The sequence below is a fragment of the Rhipicephalus sanguineus genome, chromosome 1 (assembly GCF_013339695.2).
Source record: "Rhipicephalus sanguineus isolate Rsan-2018 chromosome 1, BIME_Rsan_1.4, whole genome shotgun sequence".
NCBI lineage: Eukaryota > Metazoa > Arthropoda > Arachnida > Ixodida > Ixodidae > Rhipicephalus > Rhipicephalus sanguineus.
Window position 1 is genome coordinate 267894683 of NC_051176.1, and position 20373 is coordinate 267915055.

Below are 20373 nucleotides of genomic sequence, written 5' to 3' on the forward strand. Positions count from 1 at the left end.
CATCCTTCGGGATTTAAAAAAAAAAAGTGTATGCCATAAACTGTCACGTCCTACAACTGCTGCCCTCAAGTTAATAATTTAAAAGTTAACGAGTTTCTCATTTGATTGTAACTTTAGGTGCGGCAATGTTTTTCCGCCTCTGCGTAGAGCTCGTTTGCGAAGATAAAAGGGGCCTGACTGTCATAGCATTTTTTATTAAAACTCTGTATTGTCTAAAAACAAAACAAAACAAAAAACACTGTATATATGTATGGATGTCGACGTTCCTTTTTGAAACTTTTTTTTATCTTTAGGTTACATGAATATTTTTGCCGTGCCTGTTCTGTCTAAAATTTGTTGGCGACTACACAGATTCTACTATCCCGTGCGGACAAATAATAACATGTAGGAGACAATGTCAGTCATTTGGTGAACCTGGTTCACCAGCCACTTACCTTGCTTGTCTACAGGGAATTTTTGGCAACTGCATTATAAGTCAGCACTTTGTCTAGTGTGGCTGCACAATAAGTAGAAAGTGCACGCACAATCAGAGTGGGAGGGTAAATGGCAGTCTGAGGATGCCATCTTATATCCTGTGCTACAAATCGGGCTATAGGTGGCAGGACCGTCGCTGCGTTAGTGTGGATATGCGGTCGGCGGCGCGTATACAAATGTACGCAGCGGGGCTTTGCTGTAGGTGGTTTCAGTCGCTTGTTGGCAAATAAAGCTTGTTGACTGCATCCTGTGATATATGCGCCCTCCATTCCCACGTTAATGCACAAAGCCGGCCTAACGTGCCTATTACTTGTGAGAGAAACGCAATCTGCCAATAAATGGGGTGCGGGCCTTCGGTCACAGTCATGGGCGTCCGAAGGGGGGTGCAAGGGGGGGCAGCTGCCCCTCCCTGGAATTTCGGATAATATTTTTCTATGCGGTAGCAGTGAGCTACACAGCTTGATTAGCACACTCAGGTCCCGGCCTTCTCTATTTCCAACCAATTTTGCACGTTGCACACTACTGATTAATCTTGCACGTCATGTCGCGGCAGTGAAAGCTGTCAGTGCCGGATCTCCCCCCCCCCCCCTGCACCCCCCTGCAATAAGTTCTGCGGACGCCCTTGGTCACAGTCGTGTTTTGCACCGTGCTCGATGTTTTTTCTTGCTTTATTTGTACGAGTTCAACTTGTGTTCTGCCTATACCACAATATAAATAGTGTTGCGCGACTGAACCCATTAAGTATTTACTTCTTGCTCTAGCGGCTAAAAAAAAGAAAAAGAGGGAGCCTGTATTTCTGCGTAATTAGATGAAGTAGAACTTTGTGCACTCTGCTTTTCTGTTGGCATGAAAACGTATGGCTTGAGGTCTTTTTTACCGCTAACCGGCCTTTGCAGACGTTAGTTCATGCGTTGCGGTATCACAAGGGTTTCGAAATCGTCAAAACTTTACGAGACTGTGTTGCCAAAATCCTACATTCACACTTTGACATTTAGTCCTCTTTCATTTAGGACGACGCCAAATGCACTATGTGATGTTCTTGACCGACAAAGTGGGGCCCACAGTGAAGTGATTTTGGCGAATGGACGGTACGATGATTACACCTAGCGTCATACCGACACGTGCATGCACTCACTTATTGGAGTGCATACAAGTCTGGGAAGACGAAATGCTTGTGTACATGGGCGTAGGCAGGGGGGTGCAAAAGGGACACTTGCCCCCCTCAAGCCACACCGGCACTTGCCCCCCACCCAAGCTATGCCAGCTCTCCCCCCCCCCTTCCCCAGCCGCGATGCAACACTGGTTTGCACCCCCAAGGCAAAATCCTGCCGACGCCGATGCTTGTGTATATCCTATAAGCACATGTACAAGCATTCGATACTGTGCAACACAACGGAATGAGCTGCCCTCTGAGGGCGGTGCAAGACGTACGCTCACATGCGAACGCGATGTGGCTAGCAGACGACGCAAGGAGCCATCCACACCGCGGGGTTTCTTCCGCTCACCGCTAGGTGCCGACTGTTCGATCTCGCGGCCAATACTTGGTCGCATCATAAAGTGACCACCCTCTATGTAGTGAATAACCATTGTTCATTGTCTGAATGCAACACTACAAACAGTAGGGAAGTTCATTTATTGGATGAAATTCATTCAGTGCTGTCAAAAAGAATTATTGTAGAGGGCTCAACTTAAGTTTAGAAAACGAGGCAAAATTGTGCATGCTATGTGGCATTTGTTTAGAACCTATTTACAGAGTGACAAAAAAGGGTCATGAAAATCACAAGAATTCCAATTCTCTCTCAATGCCAACAAACTTGAGCTGCTCAGTAGGCCCATATCTGAAAAAAAAAAAAAAAAAAAAAACCCCATAAAAATGTGATTAATTCGAATACTGAAATATCATTTGTACTCTGCAAATTTGGAAAGCAAATTCAAGAGCATATGCACAAGAGGTTCATATAAACTACATATATAATCAGCACTTACCCAAGAGTGGTTTAAAGCCCCTAAATGAATAGACTAAAATGTGTCGTATTTTAATTTTTATAATGATTAGTTGTTGACCCTGTAATTACGCTATGAAACCACAATAAATAATTGTAGCCTTTTTATCTGACCATTTCAAAATGCTGCTGCTGACAAATTTCACGTATTGTGGTTCAAGGGCCAAGTATGGCTAAAGAGCGCCAGGTGAGTGTTAATGAGTGAAAATGAAGTGAATAATGAAATGGAGATGTGAAGAAGCTGTACAGGGACCTGATGACAGTTGCTATTTAGTGCATGTGATAAAATTTTGGCGATGACTAATGACACATGCTATGAACTGAAAATATGCCAGTGGTAAGATTTCCAAAAAGCACTACCACCTTCATTGGCAGAGCTCTTGTGATCAAGTACCTTAAGTTATGTGCTATAAAAGCACTACTGTATGAAAGGAGTGCAGACAAAGTTTGGAAGGTGAGATGGATTTGTGTGGACACCTAGACGTCGCCTACAAAATATAGCCTAGAACATAATTAAAATCAATTTTAAAGTGTGTGCTGTGCAACTACACATGAAACGGAGCACCTTGCGACACTCACATCAACTTAGTTTGAGAGTAAACAACCAGCTGCCATGCTCATTGCATTCGCTATAAGTTTGTAATATCCTAGATGCAGAACTTGCATGAGTGGTTCTATATTCAAAACAAGCACACTGAACAAATAAAGGCCAAAGCATTGTTCCTGTGGTGATTCAGGGCATGTACAGTTATTAACATGGAACAGATGGCTACGGCTACAAAAAGAGCAAGAAAATAACCAATGATGTTCGAAATTGGTAACATAACTCTCCCGCATCATTGGCACAGGCTTTTTGATACTCTCGAACTCGATTAAAGCTCTTATGAAACTGAAGCTTCCATAAAATTAAAGCACATGCACCTTTGTCATGTTACTATCTCTAGCATTCAAGAAATACACACGGAACTACAGAAGATGCTTACCTGTAGTCAAAGAACAACTCTTCACCAGACTGAATGTGCCGTTTTGCAAAAATGCCAATACGGTGGTCTCCATTCACCATCATGACTTTGGCATAGCAGTTTGGGTTAATGGAATGGTTTGCAAACCGAATCTTATTGCCTTTACGAGTGGCATCCACAACAAAATCTATAAGAAACCATCAGTGTAGGTGTCAAGATCTATGTAAAGATAAATGAAGTCAATTTTGCCCTTACCATTGTTTAGGTTGAAGAGAAAACTGCACATGTACTTGTCGTACACTTTTCCTCTACGATCGGCTTCATCTTGTGAAATGATCTAAGAGTAAAGTTACAAACCAAATTGTGTAAGCTATAGGCTGCAACGGAAAAGTGTAGGTAGAGAAAAAATGACATATCCACACTTTTCTCAAAATGCTCGAGTTCTGCTGGCAGGTTTATCGGTGGAGACGATGTAATATTTCAGACTAGACATTTCAAAATAAAAGGAGTCCCGTTGGAGACATGCATGCCATCAGTGGTGGTGTTCTTGTGGTGACGTGTAATATGTGGTAATTAGTTGTGAATTAACAAAACTTTCACTTTGTTGATTAACTGTAAAACCAAAAATATCAGTGCATTAATGCAAGTGGGCATTGAAGCAAGCTCTCCGTAGGCTGTATTAACTTTTCGATCAGTAAAAATACGAGTGCCTGTGATAACGTGGTGTGAATTGCGCTGTCACAGCATGTGAAATCAATGTTACAGCAGAAGTGTGGCCACAACCCTCAGAGCACTGAATTCACTAATCACTGAACGGCAGACAATCAGTGCACGGCAGCAAAGGTCGGCAAAAAATGTCAAGCTCACTCAGAATGAAGAAAAGAAGGTTACTTTTAAGGGCTCGTTTTTCTTTGTCAGACACAATATTAATGAGAACTAACAGACAATAATGCCAAGGAAAGTATAGGGGATGTTATTTGTAGTAATTAGGATATAAATGTGAACTTAAGTAAAGTGGACGAAAAGATAACTTGCCGCTGGCAGGGACCGAACCCGCGACCTTCGAATAACGTGTCCGATGCTCTACCACTGAGCTACGGCGGCGGTCATCCTCTCGTCCACTTTATGGGGTATATATATGCATTCTAACCTAGGAGAGTTAGTCAGCGCCGATCGCAGCCATGGCGGTGAGTGTGGAACACTCTTTTTCTGTCGGTTGGCGTCACGTAGCACGTGATCTTTGTACGAGCCGGCAGCTGACCAATAATTCATCGCATACTACCTGATGGCATCAAGTCTGCCAGAACGAGACCCTCGTTATGAAGGAAGAAAAGAATGTTACTTTTAAGGGGTTAGTTTTTCTTTGTTAGACACAATATTAATGAGGACTAACAGACAATAATGCCAAGGAAAGTATAGGGGATGTTATTTGTAGTAATTAGGATATAAATGTGAACTAAGTAAAGTGGACAAAAAGATAACTTGCCGCTGGCAGGGACTCACTCAGACTCACTCATGAAATACATTTTGCTCAGAGGGCTCACTCGGACTCAGACTCACCAAAATTTTTGCCAACCGAACTCACTCAGACTCAATCTCACCAAAATATTATTCACCTGGACTCACTCAGACTCCGACTCATGGCTCGATCTGAGTCTGAGTGAGTCGACTCACGACTTTATTCGCGTATAATTAACTATTTCGATCACTGTTTCAATGCACTTTAACGCCAATATCTCGCATAACCAGTGCTCTATGATACGCATTTTAATATCGTACCTTCAAATACGAGTTATCAGTGATCGCAATCCAGTAAGGACATTTTTATTGAAAGATATGACTCAAACGAGATATTTTTATGATGCACTTCTCGTGAAAGAGTTTGCGGGATGGGGTAAAAACACCTCCCTCAGTAACTTGAACCTGTGATCAAATATTGAGCTGGCATATGAACACTAGTTCGTTGAAGTAGGTGTGAGTAGACATGAGTATAAACGTGAGCCGACATAAGGCTGATAGTAACGCTGAAGATGAGTAGTTACCACCATAGGTCGGCAAATAAATGTGGAGCTCACTCAGACTCACTCAAGAAATATATTTTGTGCTTAGGGTTCACTCAAACTCAGACTCACCAAAATTTCCCTCAACCGGACTCACTCAAACTCAGACTCACCAAAATTTCCCTCAACCAGACTCGCTAAATTTTTTCTCAATCGGACTCACTCAGACTCGCACTCACGGCTCGATCTGAGTCTGAGTGAGTCGACTCATGAGTGAGTTTGCCGACCTATGCACGGCAGCTCAAGACAGCCTGGAGTGGCTCAGCACTCGCTGTGTGCTGATCCACGAGACGTGCCTCGAAGGGTGCGGCCACACTCACGTGCTTCAGCTTCTAGATATGCATACATACAGTAGACTCTTAAACGGACACTAAGGCAAATGACAATTTATGTGAGAGTGAAAGGTCAATGTGTGAAAACGTCAAAAGCGTTGACATTATCAACAGCAGTGCTCTACTAATCGAGAAATTACGGTAAATTTACGACACGATGTGCGCCACGAATGGGACATTTTGGAAATAATCCCGATGACGTCAAGAGTCCTGAATACAATTAACCACTAGTAATCAAACTAGTTGTGATCAAAAAAGAACCTTCTGTGCATTACAAGATGTAATAAAATGCTGCTTTTTCATTTTTGCTTGATTTATGGAAAAAAGAACCCCTTGGCGTTACCATGGGGAACGGCGTGAGTGGTTCAGAAGTTCAGTTTTCGCCGAGCTGTGCTTCACTCACGCAATCGTGTCTCATTGGTAGTTTCGGTATCACATACTGCTGCGTGTGCTTGGCTCTCGCTATTTTCGCCCAGTCGATACTCTACTTCTGCTGCTGCTGGCCAAGCTGAGCTCCGTTACAGTGAACTATACAGTTTTGGAGTGGCCCGTGGCTGCATCCTGGCAAGGTTGATCGCCGCTGTTGTGCAAGAAACCGTAGCGTCAGCGGCCGGGCAGTAAAGGCGGGCAACGTTGGGCACGGCAACTGCTATGTCAGAAGGCCCGTTCAGGTGGGTGATTTAAAGGGACACTAAAGGCAAATAACAATTTATATCGGAGTGAAAGCCCAATGTATGACAAATTCTAAAATAGCAATATTATCAACAGCAGTGCCCTACTTACCGAGAAATTAAGCTAAATGTATCACATGATGAGCGCCACGAGTGGGACATTTTCGAAATGATCCCGATGACGTATGGAAGTCGGCCTACAATAAATCAATAGTAATCAAACTAGCAGCAGTAAAAAAAGAACATTCCGAGCATCAAAAGACGTAATAAAATGCTGTTTGGTTGTTTCCGCTTGATTCACGGAAAACAAAACCTCCGTGGTGTTGCCATGGGGAACGGCGCGCGTGGTTCAAAGGTTCCGTTTTCGCCGAACTGCGCCTCGCCCATCTCAGTGGTAGTTTCGGGATCGCGCACTGCCGTGCGTGTTTTGCGCGCTCGTGAAAGTCGCTCTGACAGAAAGTTCGACAAAATGCTGCATGCGTGTGATATTGCCGGATGCCCGAATGGTGCACAACGCCAGTGCTGCAGCAAGGAAACCGGTGTGTCTTTTCACTGGGTGCCGCGGAATGAACCCTTACGCTCGAAGTGGCTTAGTGTCATGCCATTGCGCCAGTTTGCTAAACAGTCAAAACCTCTGCGTGTGTGCTCGCTGCACTTTCGTACTGAGGATTACGAGAGCAACCGCAACTTGGTGAAGGCTTTGAATGTGCCCATCCGAGCAAGTCTTTGCCGCAGCGCCATTGTTGCTACTGTGGGTCCCGCTACTTCCGCTCGGCTGCTACTAGTGTCGGCGGCCGCGCAGTAAAAGCGGGCAACGTTGGGCACGGCAGCAGTGACGTATGAAAGTCGTATTTTCAGGCGGGAGATTTGAAGCGTGCTAACGCGATGCGGACCACTAAAAACGTGATTTTATTTCAAAATAAGCACTTCCTTGGCACAAAAGCAGCACTACGAGGTTTCTGGACCGCTATTTCAACAATCAACGTCGACTTAATATTTGCCTTTAGTGTCCCTTTAAAGTGCACTAACGCCGTGCGGACCACTAAAACGTGATTTTGTTTCAAAATAAGCATTTCCTTGGCATGAAACAAGCAGTACAAAGTTTCTGGAATGCTATTTTGACAATCAGCATTGACTTAATATTTGCCTTTAGTGTCCCTTTAATTAAAACTCGAGGGGACCCCAGGATTTTGTATGAATTATGAGGAGTTCTTATAAAGATGACTCAGCAGTATACCAACTTATGTTGTTATGTCTATTGTTTCTCAGGGTGACAGCAACAGCAGAAACAGTTCTGCGTGTTTGCCAGTAAGGTTTTTAGGGATGGGCGAATATTCCGGCACTTCGAATACTCGGACGAATATCAAAGTAATTGAATTTGCTTCGACACAAATTTGGATTATTCGAAATGAATGAAAATACAGTGAAACCTCGGTGATACGAATCTCACGGGACCACCAAAAACATTCGCGTCATCCGAAATTCATATCACCAGAAAGCATGGAAAATTAACATGCGACAAAAGAAAGCTGGCATACATTTTCGTTTACTGTTTTTCAAGGCCGCAGCAACGTCAGGAAGAACACTGACTGATTGTCAGTTAAGTTATTAGATGTCGGCAATCTTACCAGCACTCGTAAATATACGGCCCGTATGCGCGTATTTAATGAATGAACCAGGTGCGTTGTGACCCGCAACAGCAGTAGCCCCTTCCAAATTTTTGTGTGCTTTTCTGCATGACAACGGAGTGCTGCAGCGAAAGTAACTAAAGAAGCACTTTGACGTGATGGATCAAGGCCACAACATTACAGAACCACGGTCCTGTGTTATGATTTTGTTATCGCGGAGGTGTTCGGGATGTTTTTTGGGAAATTTACGGCCGTACCTGCACAAGTAAGACCTCAACGGTGGCGCATGTTGACGTTGTGAGGCCTGACTTCTTCACCAAGACCGTCCTTGCCTTCTTTCTGTCGTCGTCCACCGTTCATAGGATGTCTGATGCACGAGGCGGGCACGTGTAAACACAGTAACAACGACAGCAGCCCGCGTCGACGCGTTAGAAAAAGAAAGCATGGCGCTAATGTCCTCTGTAATCTAAACAGGAAGACACACGGAGGCACATAAGAGCCTCAAAGATTCGCGCACACAATCTCGGCGGCCGTGACGCGCCTCTGAAGGTTTATTCTGACTGTAAGAAACGTGTTTTTTTTTTACCATGATTTTGACGATTTGGCGGGGCGGCGCGCATGCACACGCTTGCGCTGCCGCACTCGCACGTGCTTGGCGCGCCTTCCTCGACAGCGCGGAAAGCACCTCTCCGTACCTGGGCGGTAGCGCACGTTCGTATCAAACGTCGCTTGGTGAAAATCGGTTCGCAACAACCGTACTCCATTACATTGCAGGCCAATGGGCCTTGGCCGGGACCAACGAAAAATTCGTATCAACCCGAAATTCGTATGAGCCGTGATCGTATCACCGAGGTTTCACTGTACATATATTTGACCGCATATAATCCCCTGTAAAGGTGGTTTCACTAGTATAGCGTGGGGGTCCTAAGCCGTGAAACCGCCATCCAGGGGAAATTCGCAATGCAATGAAGCCACGCTTCAAGGTTAAATGTACGTAGGACCTTCACCTCAATTATATTTTATGTTTAAAACCGTGTTATACGGGGTTATATGCACTAAGTATAGTAATAACGTAACGTATTGTACCACTTATAACTTGCACCATGCTGCTATTCAGGTCTTGCTACTACTCAATTTTGCTTCGAACCAAAAAAGTGACATCCACACATGCCTAGTTTAAGTGCAAATTAGTTAGGTCATGACAAAAAATGTTAATTTTTCTTCATAATATGCGATATACATACAATTTGAACAATTCGATTCTAAATTATTCTACCAAATCTCCATGCACTTAGAATTCGCTTCAAACCTCAAATTTACTATTCGCCCATCCATAGCTTGTAGACATCAGTGATCCTCTGGTACTCATAATTATACGATGTGTGCACGTGTGTTTAATTAAAGGATAAAATATGCTGTGTCTTGCGACAGCTAGTAGCCCCTTTCTAATTTAAGTACAATTTTCCGCATGATACCAGTATACTACGGCGAAAGTGACCTAAGCACGTGATAGATCAAAGCAAGACCGTCCCGGTTTTTATTTCCTTCTTTCTTCCTTGGCTATTATGAGATTGTTGGCACACTTTACAGGCAGGCATTCAGCTTTATTTGTGACTGTTATTGATATAAAAACACAAATGCTCACCTCAGTGGAGTAGCCGGAAGGGGGAATTGGAAGGTTCACCCCCTCCCTATGATATTTTTACATACTGTGTGTATACACACACACATATAAACACACACAAATACATGCACAAACATAAAGGGAGGTCAGACCCCCCCTGAAAAAAAAAATCTGGCTAGACCCCTGGTTCAGCTACAAGTGACAAAGGCAGCACATAATTTCATGCATGGAAGAGCAAAAAGTATAAGTTAACCAAATTTGTGCAATGTAGAAGTTTAAATTAAGTAGCTTTAAAATACATTGAAAACATAGCAGACCAACCAAATATTTAAGATTTATTTGAGTTTACCAAAAGTTTACCAAATATACAGGGTGTGTCACATAACTAGAACGAATTATTGAAAAAAAAGTGGTTAATCGCAACTGAATGAAACCGACAACATATAGTTTGCCATCATGTTTTGCTAATTAGGGTGTTTAATTATTTAAGATCAATTATGCAAACATTTTAATATTCACTTTAGGGCCAAGTGCGTTTTTTTTACGTTGTAAAGGGCATTTCAAAATGAACAATCCAATTTTTTAAGGCAACACACATGCTGTGTGGTAATTATTTCTAGCGTTTAAAGAAAACCCGCAAAATATTACATAAAACCACGTGACTGCGCTCATGCACCACCATACTGCAGCGCTCTCAACGGCGCTTCGAGCGAAACAACCAGCATGTGGACCACGACGAAATGAGCGGCTGCGACTCTACGCATTGGCTTCCCACTGCAGCAGCATTTTCAATGGCCGCACATGGCAAGCAATCGCTATAGTTCCTGTTGACACCAGAAATACCGCCACTGTGTTACGTTAGACCAGAACTTTACATGACTAACTTCGAAAAAAAAAAAGGCACGTCCCAGCAGAATCTGGTCAGAAATAATGGTATGTTGTCTCAAATACATAAATGGACCATTCTTTGCATTTGTTTTGTAGTGCTTATAGTTTCTTTCTTAAACTCTAAATAATCGCAAAGAACTCTCTTGCTTGTTTAATTAGAACTAACAGACAAGAAAGCCAAGGAAAGTATAGGCGATGTTATTTATATGATATAAATGTGAAGAAAGTAAAGTGGACAAAAAGTTAACTTGCTGCCAGCAGGGACCGAACCTGAAAGGGGGGGAGGGGGCTAGGACCCTCCCCCTTGCTATGGGCCTGCCTCAATCATGGACTCGAATTTCGGCAATTAAGTTTATTGGGGTTTCTAAAAAACTGTCAAGTCCAGCAACTTTTCCAAATAAACAACCGCCCTCATATTAATAATTAGAAAGTCAGAGTTTTTGCTAACAACTCATTTTATTGTAACTTTAGGTGCGCCAAAGTATCTCAGCCTGACGGAGGAGTTCATGTGCGAAGATGACAGGTGCCAGACTATCACAGCATTTTGTCAAAAACCTGTACCCAACATATTCACGTTCATCAGTGGCATTTTAATTTGTCTCATACTAATGTCTGCACCTTACCATTCGCAGATTTACATGTTCATGGTTCTCTTATATTGCCAAGCAATCATACAAGCTTGCATGGCTGCCTCACTGAAGTACATTTGAGATCACCAATAAATAAAGTTTTTTTCTGATAAATTAATAAGGCAATGTAATTTTGTAGCAGCAAACGCTTAGGCAGACTAGCGTACATCAATCAGCTACTATGATGCATTGTGTTAGCGAAGAAGCAATGACCAGGAATAAATGTTACTTACCTCTCCACAGTACTCTGATATGAATTCATTTTTCTGAGCTGTCTCCTTCAGGAATATTCCCCAGCCAGCAACATCAGATGGTGCAAGCAGCAGGTGCTGAAAATTTGTGACTTGTTCTCAATCAGCATCTTGAAAAACTACGACTGTGTCTTACCTTTCTCAGGCCTCTCTGTACACTCACATTCTTGCAGGAAATGTTTTGGACATCAAACTGATCTGTAACGAGAGAAAATTGTTGTACACATGCACAATGAGAGATACACTAACTTTCACTAAAATGTCCTGAAGGCTGCAGTGAAGTGAGGCATGCCTACCACAATCTAGGACAGTGGTTCTCAGCCATGGATGTTTCAGGGACCCCTTGTAGACCGGTGGAAGCGATTGGGGCACCCCTTGCAGTGAGTGAAAGTGGGGGTCATAAATTAATGCAACATGCAGCGTGAAATAGGTGCCTTTTATTTCTATCTGGCAAAGAACCGTCAAACTAAAATACCATGCCAATTCGATCTCAACAGCTTGCCGATTAGTTGTATGGTCTGCGGCCACATTCAACCTGTTTCTAGCTGTTTGCTTTTCACGTATGCAAGCCTGGAAAAAGCATGCTATGCATATGTCGTAGAAAACTTCAACAAAAGCTTCACAGCCATCTCATGGAGAAGCATAGGTCAGCTCCGCCGCAATGCAAAGTTGTTATGTGGTGAAGCATACCGAAAATCAAAAGGGGCTGTCGCGGGGTATAGTGTGGCTTAAAAAAAACGTTTTTTCCCCCCGAGCATGGGTTTTGCGGATTCCCAAAAATAGCTTTGCGGACCCCCATTTGAGAACTACTGATCTAGGAAATCAAAGGGCGAAGTTTCTTATGATTTAAGTACAAAAGCCAATCAATCATAAGGGACGGTGCAGCGATATTTGTTGCAATAGGTGCAGACATAACTGCAGGATATATTACGCTTGCAAAATATTGTAATATCTCAACAGTGTGTTTATAAATAAACAGAAATTAAACATTTCATCTTTGCTGCAAGTACATTAGCTCAAGTTTAGATAGCTCTTTCAGTAAGAAACCAACACAGAAAGCCAACCATTTTTACAGATTACAGGTTATGGTGTGATGTCAGTGCTCGTGCCGAGCGGCTATTGGATTAAGTGGAATTAGCTTGTGATAGCACTAGAACACCAAGGACAGAACCCTCAGGATTTAGCAAACACACCGGCTCCACAGGTCTGGCAAAGGTCAGGGTCGCATTCTCGTACAGCCAGGTAACAAGGACACTGCTTGGTGTTGCACTGTGCCTTGCAGCGACACCCTGGAAACCGCTGCTGACCTAAGTGTTTGAAACAAGCAAGAATTAATCCAGCTCTTTAATAAAGTAGTCAGTAGGGAACAAATACATACAGTCCGAGTTGCAGTGGCAGAATTTTTCACAAAAGTTCTGTGCCATGACACAAGGACAGTTTTGGTCACAAGCTTGGCCTGGGTGGTTGCAGGGAGTGTAGTTGTATACATGATTAGAAGAACTGTCCTTCTTCAACTGGATCTTGCGACAGTGCATGGACCAGAGTCTATGCTTTTTCTTCTTTTTACGAGGTGGTGTGCTGTCGTGTACGTGTTCTTCAGGTGGAAGATCTGCAAGTTCCCGCTGTGCAAATGCATACACCTGCAACAATGTTACAGTAGCTATAACTTCTAACAGGAACTTGCATTGGTTACAATATGACTCAATCATTGTAACGGGGTGAAAACAGCGCATAGCACATAGCACAATTGATGAAACAGATAAAGAGTAGGCACACCATAAAACTGTGGTGTCGCGCTTCATGGTGTACGTTCGATTATGGGGCACAAGTGCTGAGGATGGCCAAAGAGCGCAAAGAAATAATATCATAAAGTGGATGGTATGATCAGGGACAAAGTGAAAGTATGATGTGGCTGTACAGAGGCCTTAAAGGAGCACTGACACAAAATTTCGAAGGCGAGACCACCTGTGGGATGGATTTCTCTGGACACACACGCATCATCTACAAAATATCAACAAATAATACAGCCTAGAACATATTTAAAATCACGTTTAAAGTGTGCATCATGCCACTCCACACGAAACACACCTTTGGTGTTCTTGTAAACAACCAACCGCCACCTGGGTCACGAGTTTGCGTTGGCTGCCACGATTGTTGCGGGCGCTCTCTCCCACTCTCTCCTAGCAGACCTCTCTCTCCTAGCAGTGCATCTTGGGGGGGGGGGGGGTCACGCATATTTACAACGCCTCAGAGGGCATCCTAGCAGCCCTCTGAGGCGTTGTCGATGCACGCGGTGCTCATGTGCACGCATCAGATGGTGCACGCATCAGAGTGGTGGCTATGTTTACATAGCCACCACTCTTGGTCCCGCCTCCCTTGGCGCTGTTGTGCCAGAGCACCTGACCGAACGTGGAAGCAGGGATCAACCCCTGCATGCTTTGTCTGCAATCCTGGGAAAACGGCGTCTTCGCCCAGCTGGCCCCGATATCTGAAACCAGTCGTCATGCCTTCACGCTGCTTAACGACTGAGAGCAGCATTCCTGGGGGTGATGGAAGGGACAGACAAAGGCGCTTCCACCCACTGCAACTGAGACCGCAACTGGGAGAACTTGAATAAGAGCTAACACCTGCGGCCGGCGGACGGTCAAGAGATTAGAAGACCGTCAACACCTGCGGCCGGCGGACGCTCAAGAGGTTAGAAGAACGTCAACACCTGTGGCCGGCGGGCGGTCAAGAGATTAGAAGACCGTCAACACATGCGGCCGGCGAAGGGTCAAGAGACTAGAAGACCGTCAACACCTGCGGCCGGCGGACGGTCAAGAGACTAGAAGAACGTCAACACCTGCGACCGGCGGACCGTCAGCTGGACAATGGACGGCTAGAGGATTTAAGGCCGTGCCGGTCCATCGATCAGGGAGAGAGGAGAAGGAGAACGACTCGAACGGAGTCGAACCAGCCGACGTGGTCGGGCTGGCAGTCATGTTGCCTGGTAGCAAAAATATGTAAATAGTTTGTACATAAAATCTTTTCCTTCTTCACCTTGCCATTACTGACTACTCCGAGCACGATACACACCCGTGTTCGCACCGGCCACGCAACCCAAGTCCCAACAGCGGTTCCAGAGGAGGGATGCAACGACGCGTATTCCCAGCAGCGAGCCTGAGGGACGACATCGGAACCTAAAGGTGGCGGTAGCGATGGGCCACGATACCTCATTCCTAACAGCGCTCTCTGAAACCGAAACTGCGACTGGGCGCTATAAAACAGTCTCCAAATAATTAACGGTCATGCGCTCGAGCAAACAAGCTTTCCAGCTGTGATAAGTGGGTCGGTAACTACTTATCGCAACAGAAAAAACAAGATGCAAAATTTGGGTGTCAGTGCTCCTTTAAAAGGACTTACTGTAAAGGGTGCTGCAAGTATAAGGGGTACGTTACAATAAAAAAAATATACTAAAATATTTCATACCATTAGCACTACAATTTAAGAGCCCTTTAACACAACCACCTGCCGCTATGTGCTCTAAAAAATGCTGCTATATCAGCTGCTTCTATTATAAACTTCTTCACATCTTGCCTCTAGTTTTTCTTGTTTATTCAGACAAACACACAGTGGACGCTTTGTATTTTTTGCACTGATATAATGTATCAGTACATTTGACGCAGAAAAAACCCGTTCAATGCCCTGAAACTTTGTAGGTTGGGGGGGGGGGGGACAGGGACGTTCTCTTGGTAAGCTACGGGTAAGTCTTTCTTCCTTTTTGCTTGAACTTCTTGGCACTCTAGCAGGGCATGAACAACAGTCAGGATCTCATCACATCTACTACAGACTAGTAGATCACTGCAAGTCTGCAAGTCTGCAAGTAGTGCATCAAAATGTGCATTCTACTCTGAGATGACAGAATCAGACATCACTGATGTCATGAGTGGGTTAGTACCGACAACCAATTCCCTAAGCGAAAAATAATTATGTGAAGCTTACAAGGCTTTCAGCATACCACATATGCCAGTACATTCTCCATTTCCTGCACAAATAAGGCATCAAGCATACAGCAGGAATTATTAGCCTTTTTGCTATGCATGTGGCATTTGTGAGCATGTTACCCTCAATGCCTTTATACCCAGGCACCCAGCATATTATGACATGCTGGTTAGACAAATATGATGTGTGCAGGACTAAATAGAACTCATTGAGAACAGAATCCTTATCTTGATGAAGTCATACAAAGGTTTTTGGAACACTTAGAAAGTCTGTGAATATTGCTACCTAATGCAGTCTTAATTTCTTGACATGATTTACAGCAGACAAACTAGGAGACAAGAAGTTAAAAGGTACGAATAGTTGTGTCGCTATCTAGTATCAAAAATGGCATCGTCAAAAAAGCCACAAGATATACCACCGACTCCATAATTCTCTTATGCTGTTGGCACATCACCTCCACCCAATGTAGTATCGGTACATAGCCATTTTAACGTCTGATCTCTATCAATATGCAGCCGGCACAGTCGAGATTTCATCTTGCAACAGTTGTACAGTAGTGCGACACCACAGCCACTAAGTTACCACAATGAGTGAGATTTTACGCTTGTGTCTATTTTTAACAACTACTGCAAATAAATAAGACATCAGGTTTTCACGCTACAGCAAGTGCATTAGACATCAATGAATTATGGCTTACTTGAGCACAGGTCTTGCTAAGAATGAGTGTGGCAAGTGCACAGTAGTTGCCATAAAAAACTCGCCACAGGACACGAAAAAGTGACTGCTCTGCTCCAGACCACTCTTCTTGAAGTTCTTCTTGTGATGGCTGCACTACAGGTTCAAGTGATGCAAGCAGGCGAGAAGCTTTGCTTTCGAATGATTTCCCTGTAAGAAAGTGTAGCTGGCTTAATTAAGGAAGAAAATCTAACACTTAGACGAGTAATGGTAATTGTAATGAACCTAATCTCTGTGAATCAACACTGTGAATGTACTTTTAGCTCTGCATATCTCCAGTAACAATATGCCAATGAAAAGAATGGGGAAGGCAGCCAACCTGACAAGCTGTTGACAGTCATCTGTGCTGGTTTATCTAAGTCCTTCTCAGAGCTGTCACTCTTCTTGCTATTTGTGCGTGTGCTGTCATTGCTATCTTCACCACTCGCTTCATTCCCACTGTCCATGGAAATCTGCTTCTGCATCTTGCGTTGTTCCGATGACTCCCTTTCTTCCTTGAGCTTTGCTTGCAGCCTTGCCTTCACAGAATCCTAAGGCAATTGAGAAAGTTCATCTCTGCAGTGAACTAAGCAGTATGGCATGAGAAGTAATGGACCACAATTCTGCAGCTTACAAAACATGCATGTACACAGAGTGAAAATTATAGCGAACTCATACACCATCAGAAGCCCACGACAGCAGACTGTTTACACCTTACCACCTATGTGCATTTAAGCCATAGCACAATAAATACTTCTGCTGCTCTCAATACCGGCATTCAATTTTTTAAATTTTTGCAGCAAACCACAGAGTTACATTGGCAGAAAGCAAGACAAACAATTAACATGAAAGTATATCACAGAAGAAAAATATCAAGTTCAAGCAGGCAATCCACAGGTTTTGAATGACTAGCACTAATGGTATTTTAATGTTACCTACAGTGCCATTTATGCAATGGCATCTCTTGAAAACCTATGGACATTACAAATTTAGTACTAGTATCACAGTTTTCAAAGGTAGTAGTGGGATATATTGCAAAAAAACAAAAACAAAAACTACAGTGTCTTTCAGTCTCACCAAGTGGAGGTAACAATGTGATCCACATGGTTCAGTGTCCAGCTTCATGTCACAGCTTTTCCGCTTGTACTGGCTTGGTGCTGGATGGAATGCTGAAAAGAACCAACCGACATTAGCATGTGCTAGAGCAAAGGAGCACAGAGCAAGACAGACAGGAGTGCTGACTGTATTAGACTGAAGTATACACAGGACACCAACCTTAAGCTGCAGAGACCAATCATGCCAAGCATTCTTCCTTTTTCGTCGTGACATTTTCTCCATTTTGTGCTTTCTCTACCCTTTCAGTATTCAGTAAGTGTGCTCACTAAACTTTTGTGTACTGCTTGTGGGCAAGGCAACATTTAAGAAGAACAGAAAACCTTACAAGTAAGCTACAAGGAAAAGTGTCCACATGACTACACTTGTAACATAATATGCCTCTGTATCTCCTGTTTTCAAGATACCACAGGAGATACAGAAGAATTTTGTGCATACAGGGGCATCCTGTGAAACATGATGACTTAAAGCACATCCTTCGGTTGTCTACAAAAGCAATAAAGCATGGCTGCCTATTTTCGAGGCAACATGATAATGTGCCAGCTAGCAATAATGCAAGAGTTTTAATGGCATGATGCCTTAGTCATGCAGCTGTTCAGCCAGTGTGGCAATGCTGCCGAAGAACAGTAAGCAGGAGCAAATAGCAAAACAAGTGCTTTATTCTTGTGGGTAAATTTGCCTATGGCTGTTTCTTTTTTAAAGGCGATGTCTCAACCATAGCATAAAATTGCCAAGGTCTCCTAGACCATCATGGGCTTAGGTTATGATGCGAAAATTATGTCACCTGTGTCTTGCAGTTATATGTTTTTAATGACAGACGAAAATGGAAAATGTGCACTCTTGCACAGCAAGTTAAAAACAGGGAGGCTGACACTCTTAGAACCTCTGAGATGCAAAAATGATCCTAGATGTAGCAAAGTGCTGAAAACATCCCACAAACGAGCAATTTGGATCCATGTCTTCACACCAAAATTGGCTCTCCTGTCTCTTTTGCTCTGTGTTAAGTAAAATAGCATTTACTTAAGCAAGGGTCACAGCCATGCATAGCATCCATTACTACGTTAACACAAAAGAATTACAAAGAAGGGGTCCAAGGTGTGCTAATATAAAAGAAAGCTGGGATACTAAATGTTGCAGTTCTCATTCCAAGCATGATGTAGCATGAGATGACTATGAAATGCAATGACTGATGTTTATGTTAGCTTGTGTCTTCCAACTTGCCGGATGATTCACACTGTGTACACTTATGTTTAAGGAGAAATAATAAAAATGAGCTTTCAGCAATGCCCTAGGAAAGGCTTTCTCGAGCATGCCTTTGCTGTGCAAAAAGTTCACAGCTCTTCAGAGACTTCTTGTTTGTTGTCAAGTGCCCTGCAAAGCATTAGTACAAGCAACAAGCAGCATCAATTTTGATAGTTCTTATTTAAATAAAATTAACACAAAATTAAAACAAAGATATCTCTTTATCTGGTGCACTATGGGCAGAGGCTCCTTTTCTCTCGCCAACCCAGATCTTGCTGTATGCCAATATGCAAGAAAATTTATAATCATCTAACACAGACTGTTATGTTACGATGTAATTAGGTTATGTATGCAGCATGCGTCGTTTTCCTGTGCACTATGACAAACAGATGCTGTGATGTGGTAAATTCTCTGCAACAAGTATGAATTGGTAACAAGACTGGGAAAGAACACACAAAATTAACAACATTAAGCATGTTTTACTGAGTATGACAACACACAAATATTACTGCAAAAACACCAAGAATACATTAATTAATAGAGTGAACCAATGAAAGGGGCTAGTTGGTGCACGTTCATGTTTGCGTTGTGCTGAATTTTACAATTACAAGGGAAAAGGGACACAGAAGGATGTATTGGAAACTACCAAGTGGTTCTTTCTGTTAGAAGAGGGGAAGCATAAGGTAATGTCATGTCAAGTGACAACGCGATAGCCAGAACTATAGGGTTCATTTGCACCACTTCTGTCCCGCAAGCTCAATTTCGGCTTCTGCGAGCATGATAGAGAGAGTGCTTATGCACTGGTACTTTTGGATTGTGAGAGCTTCCCATGCTTCCTTTTCTGTTTTTGTTTTCACTTTTCCAATAACTTTGACCTTACCCTTCATGACTTTACCCCTCAGCCTTTTCATCTTATCGACATGTAAACATGTTTTCTAACAGTTGATAGATTTCACTATGTCCATCTACATCCCTCTTTCCTTTATTGTAATTTTTCAAAGGTGGGTAAAACTTGGTGCAATGTAATCACGAACATGAACAGAGCTTGGTAAAATTATCTTGTAACATTGCAACGCAGTGAAATGACTAGAGCACTGCACAGGCCTGATTTTTTGGCCCGGGCCCGTGGTTCCAATCCCGGGCCCGGGCGTACATGACCGAACCCAGCCCGAGCCCGGCCCGGGCGTTCATTACTAAACTTATCCAGGGTACGCGTGTTCATGACCAGGCCCGGTGCGAGCCCACTAGAGGATATTAGAAAGTTGATGATGATTATTAATGATGCCTTGCGCTTTGTAGCGGGCGATCGCACAGAAAATCCAGTGTGTACATGCATCGAAATGTTGCTCTGCCCACGGTGGTAGCTAAGCAGTTAAGGTGTTTCGCCGTTAAGTCCTAGGACGCGGGTGCGATTCCCGCGGCCATGGCGGCCGCATTGTGATGGGGGCGAAATGCAAGAACGCCCGTGTACTTATCTTAAGGTGCGCGTTTGAGAACTCCAGGTGGTCGAAATTAATCCGGTCCCCATTACGGCGTGCCTCGTAATCATATCGCGGTTTTGGCACGTAATACCAAGGAATATAAATGAAATGTACCGTATGTGTCAACCTCAAATAAAAGACCGAAATTTTTATTCCTCCCATGGGAACAACCTTGATATGACCCATTGTTAGTGCTGTTATTTTTACGATGGTGCACATGTATTTACTTAGATCGCACGATTTTGTCCCATCAGGTCTAGCATACGAATATATATATATATACATATGAAAAAATAGAACTTCAACTGCTTTTCTATTTT

At 43.4% G+C, this 20373-nt stretch overlaps 1 protein-coding gene across 2 annotated transcripts in view; it reads right to left on the reverse strand.

Moving 5' to 3' along the window:
• Positions 1-2245: 2245 nt before the first annotated feature.
• LOC119378928 (histone-lysine N-methyltransferase EZH2) overlaps positions 2246-20373 on the reverse strand; it is a 37557-nt gene continuing 19429 nt past the window's right edge. For both annotated transcript variants that reach the window (XM_049411762.1, XM_049411764.1), the window contains exons 8-17: positions 17295-17386; positions 16558-16768; positions 16201-16388; positions 12901-13162; positions 12716-12829; positions 11659-11720; positions 11505-11600; positions 3695-3776; positions 3461-3626; positions 2246-2312 (exon numbers count right to left, since the gene is read on the reverse strand). In XM_049411762.1, the coding sequence (XP_049267719.1) occupies positions 2252-2312; positions 3461-3626; positions 3695-3776; positions 11505-11600; positions 11659-11720; positions 12716-12829; positions 12901-13162; positions 16201-16388; positions 16558-16768; positions 17295-17386 (1334 nt within the window). In that variant the 3' untranslated portion in view covers positions 2246-2251. The remainder of the gene's footprint in view (positions 2313-3460; positions 3627-3694; positions 3777-11504; positions 11601-11658; positions 11721-12715; positions 12830-12900; positions 13163-16200; positions 16389-16557; positions 16769-17294; positions 17387-20373) is intronic.